This window comes from Austrofundulus limnaeus, unplaced genomic scaffold, assembly GCF_001266775.1.
Source record: "Austrofundulus limnaeus strain Quisiro unplaced genomic scaffold, Austrofundulus_limnaeus-1.0 Scaffold21, whole genome shotgun sequence".
Classification (NCBI taxonomy): Eukaryota; Metazoa; Chordata; class Actinopteri; order Cyprinodontiformes; family Rivulidae; genus Austrofundulus; species Austrofundulus limnaeus.
This window is the reverse complement of record NW_013952423.1, coordinates 1935426-1943855: the sequence shown is the minus strand read 5'-3', so window position 1 is coordinate 1943855 and position 8430 is coordinate 1935426. Positions and strand designations below refer to the sequence as shown.

Here is an 8430-nt window from a genome sequence, read left to right as displayed (position 1 = left end):
TTTTGTTGTAATTTAAAGGAAATAATGYAGCCTCTTAGTGGTAAATGAGATTGATGATGTTGTGTTTCGAAGATAAGAGTTAACACAGAAGAGAGCGTGGCCCCACCTGAAGGTCGCAGCGGACCACTGAAGATATTTTTATATAATTCATCCTTCATAAAAGATTCATCTCTGCMTATAGAGGAGGGACCACTGAGGCCACAGCCGAACTGTCAAACCATTTAGGACATTTTTAGAAGAYGCGCTTTTTTCAGTCCAAATCTTTCTACAGTCAAACATTTGATGGTCTAGTTTTATACATTTGAGATGTAGCATCATAGGTGACATCAATGCTCTGGGTTTGGTTAACATTTTTACTAAAATGTAGCAAAYGGTTTGGTTACTTACATTTGACATTTAGATAAAAGTGTTGCAGCTTTCATTTAAATATATAAAGAAAGTTGATCTATTAGCAAAAAGCATCACATCATTCTGTTAGAAGATGAGAAGGGAAAAGTGGAAAATCATGTTGATTTCATCAACTGGTGACTCCAAAGCTTGTTTGGTTTGAGAATGGTTTTYGGTTGTTACCAGTTGCATCAGTAGATTGAGCTGACTTCACAATAAGAGTCCACCTCCTGCTGTGTGATGGACTGCAGGTGTTTCAGTAATACTCTGGAACCTAACGAGAAGCTTCAGCACTCTTATTATGCTGCTGTAAATTGAATTCATTATTGATCACTAATACAGGACAATGAATGCTTCCTGCTTGATAAATAGATCATCTTTAGTGGCCGAATTGCCTGAGAATGCTTTAAACATCCATCATATATTGGATGTAATAAATCACCACAGGACTTAAAGTGACCRTGTCGCTCTTCAGATAAAACCAGATTGGCTATTTGTTCTTTTTATTACCTGCTGCGTGTGTTTTGAATGGGACGGGTAATCAAGTTTGGAGATTAAGTTGTGACATTAAGAGCGGTTCTTTGAAAGAGGCCATAGGTGTGCTGTGAATACTAAACCTTTCATACGTTCAGGCCAGATGGTCTGAAGAGAAACTGTTTGGGCTGATCTTCAGTTTAGCCMCCAAACAACATGACTTAACAAAATTCACCATGTGCACAGTACAGGGGGTTCTGGTTCTGCCCAGCCTGAAAAACCTCTAATAGTGGACGTCCTAACCAGATGTCCAAACCRCCTCAGCTGACTCCTTTTAGTGGAGAGGAAGCAGCTCGACTCCAATCCTGGTACAAATACTGTAATTGTTGAAGAAATAAACGTTTTTTTTCTTTCAAATTTTTCCTCCAGCAGCACCGTCCATTTGACCTGATTGTGTTTGTGTAAAATAGCTTTACGGACATCTAAAAACAGCCTGGTTCTTGCACGTCGTCCGGTTTCCAGGAAAACTGCGAAAGGAAAATGTAATTTGGCATTTTGCTTTTGAAGAGCTGCCTTTTGTTTAAGAAAGTTACCTGTTAGCTTTGACTCGACTTGTTCCCAGCTTTCAAATGTGTGAACATAAGTGATGACTGAAACACCAGAGGTATATTTGTAAAAACAGGAAAATAAATCAAGCTTTGCTGAAGAGAAAATGACAACGTTGCTTCCATTTGCTGCAGATGGGAGGGAGTTATTATTTAAATTATTTTAACAGGTTGATGTGTTGACAGATCGTGCAGGTGTTTGCTTTTATATCAAATGTTGCAAACATCTGAAGGTTTTTATATAAATATATATGTATTTATTTTTCTAATGGAGTTCATTTTTACATCCTGCTCTGTGGTGAAGTTGGAGCACAGGTGTCATCGCCTCCTCATGTCTCTGTCGACTGTTCGTCTCCTTTCTGCTGCTCCTAAAACTGTCTGACTGGCTTCTTTTCCTCAGGGGGGCGGGATCCTTCACTAACTTATTTTGTTACCTTCTTGGCATAAATATATAACTGTTCCAAAAATCACAATCACAAAATAAAACATCTCATCCATTCACGGTCAAATGATTAACATGGTCTCTTTTCTTTCTCGCTGGCTCAAATACCTAATGCAATTAGAGTAGAATTGTATTAGCATATTAATTAGCATTGTAGAGTTCTTAATTGAGCCCTGAGAGAATCATAATTTCTCATCGCTTCCAGAGGAAATCATATCAAATTAATCCTATTTTACTTATTATTCATAAGCAATTTCAAAGTGTTTAAACAAGTTAAACAACTCACCTATCTGTGAAATGGAGATTAGGAAAAATAATTAGCTACATAAGAAAAAGAAACCTCCTGGTGTTAAAAATTACAGGAGTTGTTGTAAAGGACAGTAACAGCGACRGTCTCTCCTCTTCCTGCAAAAGAGCATGGATAGATTTGTGCAAGAAATAAACTGTGACACGTTGAGCTAAAGTTTCTTTTTGTAATTACTCCGCATCAACTGTATATTCAAGCTACAAGCTCACTTGATGACTTATGTTCTTATTTTATGGTTTTCTGTTGATTAGATTTATTTTATTTTAAAATGTGGATTATTTGGTGGTCAAATGTGAACAGAAATAACCTTGTATGTAAATATATTTGTTAAAAGCTGTTTATTTGCTGTGTAAAATGCATTRAACATGCATAAAAGGCTTAGAAATAACCATGAAGTTGACTGACAAACATAAAACATCTGCAAAAACGCCTTAAAGAAAAAACTACATTACCCATAAGGCATTGCGTTGGAATTTGACGCTACCTGCGGCAAGCAACAGGAAGTTGCTTGCTTTKCGAGCGCCTGCTGCTTTACGATTAAAAATTYTAATTTAGGTTTGCAAAGTTTTGTWGATGTCTTCTTAATTGGTGTTAAAATATTTTTACTCGCTTAACTTCCTAATAAAACATGAAGAAATTGTTTATTGTCTTAACCGCATAGCAGAAGTTTGCTTAAGTTTGCTGCAGAGCTAAAAACACGCTAGCTAACCGGAGCTAGCTAGCCATTTTTARGGATGCTCTCCGGTGTTTTTGTTTCAAAGTCTTAATAAATAAGCRGCTGGAGATGTAAAAATGGTGATACTACGAGAGGGAATGTGTCCTGGACTGGATGAAGATTTGCTGCGGAGTTTGCGTGCAGCTGACATTAGAACAGGTTAGTTTAATTTGAGGAATTGATTAATTAGTTAAAAAAAACTTATTGTAACACATTAACTTGTTTCAGTGGAGGACCTGGTCTCATCTGACACCGAGGAATTGGCACAGAAATGTGCCGTGTCTTATAAGGTATTTGTCATTTTGTTTATGTCCTGAATCTACACCAGCACCTGCTTCAATTTAAAAAAGTTCTAGTTTTAGCTAAAGTCTAATTATCCTTTTTTTATATATATATAAATATGTTTTGTAAATAGATGCAGATAAATCTGTTGGTACACTTACACAATAATAATAATAATAATAATAATAATAATAATAATAATAATAATAAAATGCACCCAGGGATCCAGTTACCCCATTATTTTACATCTAAATCCAACTACAACCTCAAATTGGGCTCTTTAAACTAAAATATTCTTGCAGCAACATATAAACAAAAATGCTCACAATTTATACTAGCTGGGATAAATACAATAGAGTGGGATTTTGATCATTTAGATACACTCTCCCACATACAACATGTGGATTTTAGTGCCACTGAGCTTGTTTTTTTCTCAGATGGGATACAAAAAAAAGCTTGTTTTTACTCAAATAAATAAATAGAAACACCCCACAGTTTTTGTTATTTTAAGTAGTACATTGGGTTTTGTTTGTATACTTAAACAAGCTAATGTTGCACATTACATCTTCTGTAAAAATGTTTTTTTTAAACTGCAGCTACAGCTTAATCTTATTAATGTCTTCATTGGTTCTAAATGTGTCACAGTTATTGCCTGAATTTAAAATTGGAGTTTTTCAAGCATTCGTTTTAAGTTACGATTCAGTTTAAAGTAGCTGGATAAAAGCAAGATAAATGTTGGATCGATATTTTCAGGTTTTGGAGTTTGTCTGACCCGACCTCTCCCCTCTTGTCCAGCCGACCTGTCAGTGGTCACCTTTAAAGTTCTGGGTTTAGTTCCAAGGTTAAATCCAGCAGCRTGGCTGGGAGCAGTTTTTTGATTTTTTTATTTTTTTTAACCACGTGAGGAGAGAAGCAGAGTGGTATTTGACACAGAGATTTGCTGGATTTTCTGAAAAAAAGTTTGCTGTTAAAGGCGGTAATACCACTAATCTAAAGAAAACATCCTCTGATCCGGCACTTCCCTTAAAACACCCCGGCTGGACAGTCAGGCTGGAGGCGCAGCTTTATTTTTGTCAAATCTGCTCGAAGCAAGACTGTTTTTTTAATTTGACAGGCAAAAAGATGTTTTATTTGATAAATTCTTAACTAGTGAATTAAATCAGGTTTATCACTATGATTAGGCTCTAAAAGTGAACAGAAATCAGCGTATGTATGTCCTAGTTTTTGAAAATCCTAGTTTTATTTTAGTTTTTTGCCCTTTTCAATGTTGATTATCTTTAAAACGAGATGACCTGATGCGTCCTCTCCACTGTCATCACAATCATTTTAAAACTGTTTAATGTCTGAGCAGAAATGGTTTGAGTCGAGCTTCCAGCCGAGGAAACACTGACCGGGATGTGTTTCAGAGTGGAGGGTGACTTCAAACACWTCACCCCCGTGGGATCGTTGTGTTTTTCAAACATTTCTTTTTCCTCCCTCGCTGCCTGCCGAGGGTTCAGCCTGAATGTCTGCCCTGTGTATTCAGCCYGCAGGCATCTATCTCCTGAGCTGATAACCAGACTCCCAGCGGTCCGTCAGACTCCTGCTGCTGATTCCAGCCTTTGTTGTGCACACAAATTGCAGCATCTCCGAGGTCAGCGCTGGGTTGTCTGGACAGACGCATTAATCTGACGACAGCTGCCTGAAGTTTAATTAAACCTGCAAAAGGCAGCTAAAACTCACTTATCTTATGAAGAAACCTCCCAAACAGGAGCACCGGCGTTCCCGCTAATTGAGACCCCAAAGATTTGCCGTCTTTCCCAAATAAATATCAGCTGTTGGACTTAATTCTAACAGGAAACGCTGCCTGTCCACAAGGATGGGTTGATCAAAAACAAGCCTGCCAAACAGCTGGTGGAGCTTTTTCTAGAATCAGCTGGTTTATTTGGTGGTTTTTGCACGTTTGYATTGTTTCTAAGGTTCAATTAGACGACAATAAAGCTACAAAGAAGATAAGAAATTATGTTTTATTGACCTGTTAGTTGAACGACAGGAAAAATACTAATATATATTAATATAAAACCACTTTAATAACTGCTGATTTTCCTTCTCTGCAATGTAAAGCTTTTTAGGCAGGGTTTCAATCATTTTATCATTCTTACTGAGTTAATTTAGCAGATTTATTTGCAGAAAAGTGCATCTTAACATGCTGATATTCTGGTTTTTCCCAAACTTTGCGCTGTGCATTGTAACTAAACCTCTCCACCAGTCATGTGATCTGTTTAAGTTTTACTTTTGCAAAATAAGTTGTGCTTTAATRTTCTTTTTAGAAAACAAAATTAGGCGTTTCAAACAGCTCATTGCAGTTTTTCAGTTTTAATGCGGCGCTTTGGCCAGCGGCAGTTGTTTTTAAATGYGCTACATAAATAAGTCTGATTTGACTTTGATTTCATCTGTAGCTCAGACAAACCCACATGAAACAGTTCAGCGAGATTAAAAAGATTTGTTCACTCTCATCTTTCTTTTTTGATCCTACTAAATTCTGTTTCTAGAAATCACCTTTTTTATTGTCTTTAAAACCAAAACCAACTGAGCTGATTGAAAACTACAGACCAATCATTGAGCTACACCTTTTTTATGTACTGGAAAGCTAACCTCTTTAAGTTGCATCTAAAAATAGACAGAAATGTCTCGGAGCTGACTGATCAGTTGGTGTAAAAGCCTACCGGGTGACGTCGTCTCCGTCGTGTCAGTGCGGCATCAAGCAGTCGGCGTCGGTCGACATTTTTCTGCCTAATTAATGAGAAGTCAAGATGTTTGATTTGCCGAGCAGCTTTTTATTTAGATACTGGAGTGCATTACCCACGCAGTGTCAAGCAGCTACAGAGAGACGCGTCCTTGTTGAATCAGTGAGACGTTCCAGCCAAGTGTGTGGAAATTATTTGTGTTTTTTTAAGGAGGAGGGAATAAAAAAAACCCTCCTAAGACAGAAATACAGCTGGACACTTCATGTGGTCCACTAACAAGCAATTTATCCTGAGGGAAGGCGAGGTGTAGCTCATTCTCTGCCAAGATCAGTGTTGACTTAGTGATAATTAGGGATTTGCATTTATAATAATTAAGCAAACAAAACCGTATTTTCTTCTGGACATTTTTTTGTGACTGTTAATTTAAAAATGCCGCTTTGAGCCTCGACTGAAGCTTAAATGAGCAACCATTCAGATGAGTAATGTTTGTTTTGAGCCGTGGGTTTCAGAGTACTTATAGATGCTGTGGGAGAAACTATATTGAAGTTGAATGTTCAGTTTTTAACTTTTATTATATTTTTCCAGTCATTTTATCCGTTGTTCCTCTGGCTAAAGTGGGATATTTGGGTGCAAGGGGGGCAACATTACATGTATCTGTATGGAACCGTTCAACACAGTGCTTTWGGCTCAACACACACTATGTATCAAACAATACAGATTTTTAACATTTATCTTATCTGCTTGTCTTCTGAAGATGCTCTGTGTTGAAGGATCAGTGGATCTGTGTTCGACTACTCCACCTAGGCTGCACCGTGGAGCACAGATCCACTGAGAAACTTGCTGTTTCAGCAACATTTCATTTAAAACTGTACTTTTGAGGTTAAACAAATGTTCATAATTAATTTAAGTAAATTACATATTAAAAAGGGCATGGACATTTCTCTTTTTTTGTATCGACAAAATATCGACCGAACTGAATCTTGAATTTTCTGTCTCGTTGCAGCACTAGTGCTTACCGAGGAACGACTACAATTTGGTCCCACCTTTAATCTAAACAATATTACATAAAAACATTAGTTTTTTCTCATTCAAAAGTAAAATTCATTAAAGCCTCTAAACATGTAGTTTATCAGGGATATAAACACAGAATTTAGAGAGCAGTGTAATTTTTCAGCWTTTCAGGCAAGCTTAATGTTTAAAATTAAAACAGAAGTAAATCTGTGTACATGACATAACTCAATATTTAGACTTTTTCCCTTCGATTATAGTCTTAATTTACAGAGAAATGTACCTAATCCAGTAAATCTCTCTGAGACACTGKGTGAATATGATTCTGCTGATCCGTACTGCAGTGGTTCGAGCCTCATTTGTTCTGGTTTTTTGTATTTCAGGCTCTGTTTGCCATCCGCCGAGTGCTGCTGGCCCAGCACACAGCCTTTCCTGTGTCCGGAGCCGATCTGTATGAGGAACTGTTGAGCTCCACGGCCATCCTCTCCACGGGAAATCCCAGGTAAAAGTCAATTCTGCACACGCAGCAGAGCATGCAGCTTTGTCTTATGGGGACCTGGRGGATTTAGCAGGGGGCTCAGTGGAGCTGCAGCAGCTAGCAGGAAGGTTGGGCTCTGACGTCCATGTTGTTGGGGAAGCTTCAATGCGGTTACAGTATCAGCTCTGTCAGGTTCACAGCCCTTTGGCTGCTCTCATAAAGCTAACAACAGTTTGTCTGCCATAAAAGTCAAAGTTATTTAACTTTCTGGATGGTGAGCTTTAAGTTTTTGCACTCTGGACAGAGGTAATTTGTGCTGCTCTGATGAGGCGTTTCTTAATGTTTTCACTTAGTGCTGCTCAGTTTTACGATCCGTCTCAGGTAAAACCTAAAGGTCAGCTGGAGGTCGCTTTACTTTTAGCTGGAAATGATGAAAAGCTTTGGTAGAGGTTTTAAGACGTGTTTTTATGAGCTCGTCTTGTCAGCAGTAAACATGGATGCTACACGTGTTAGCATGTGTGGTTTGACTCTGAAGTTGTCTAATCAGAGCCGACTAAATTATCYGCTGTGATTGTTTCATTCAATGTTTCTGTTTGATCTTGCTGCCAACTCAGGAGCAGAAATAGAAACAGACTCAAATATGCATCATGTCATGCCGGTATTGATATTTACCGTTATTTTACCAGGCAAATCCAAGGGCGGCCTCGGCCTGAAGGCAACCTATTGTACATATTTTTATGTTGTGGGGGAAACCGGAGTGCTCGGAGAAAACCCACTCAAGCACAAGGAGAACAAGCAAACTCTGCACAGACAGACCTCAGGTCCAAACCGGGGATCGAACCCTGGATCTTCTTGCTGTGAGGCATCAGTGCTAACCACTGAGCCATCGTGCCGTTGAAAATGTTGGTGTCAGTTCTCGGTCAKCCAGGACATGATTCAATTCAATTCAGTTTATTTATATAGCTCCAAGTCACAACATACGTTGTCTCAGGGCACTGTACATAAA

The 8430-nt window shown here is 38.2% G+C and overlaps 1 protein-coding gene across 2 annotated transcripts in view; it reads left to right on the top strand.

The window, feature by feature from the left end:
- Nucleotides 1-2731: 2731 nt before the first annotated feature.
- rad51d (RAD51 paralog D) overlaps nt 2732-8430 on the top strand; it is an 18263-nt gene continuing 12564 nt past the window's right edge. Inside the window, exons 1-3 of one of the 2 annotated variants that reach the window (XM_014004037.1) lie at nt 2732-3089; nt 3159-3220; nt 7330-7448. In XM_014004037.1, coding sequence (XP_013859491.1) covers nt 3008-3089; nt 3159-3220; nt 7330-7448 — 263 coding nt within the window. In that variant the 5' untranslated portion in view covers nt 2732-3007. The remainder of the gene's footprint in view (nt 3090-3158; nt 3221-7329; nt 7449-8430) is intronic. The other variant, XM_014004038.1, reaches the window with a different exon arrangement.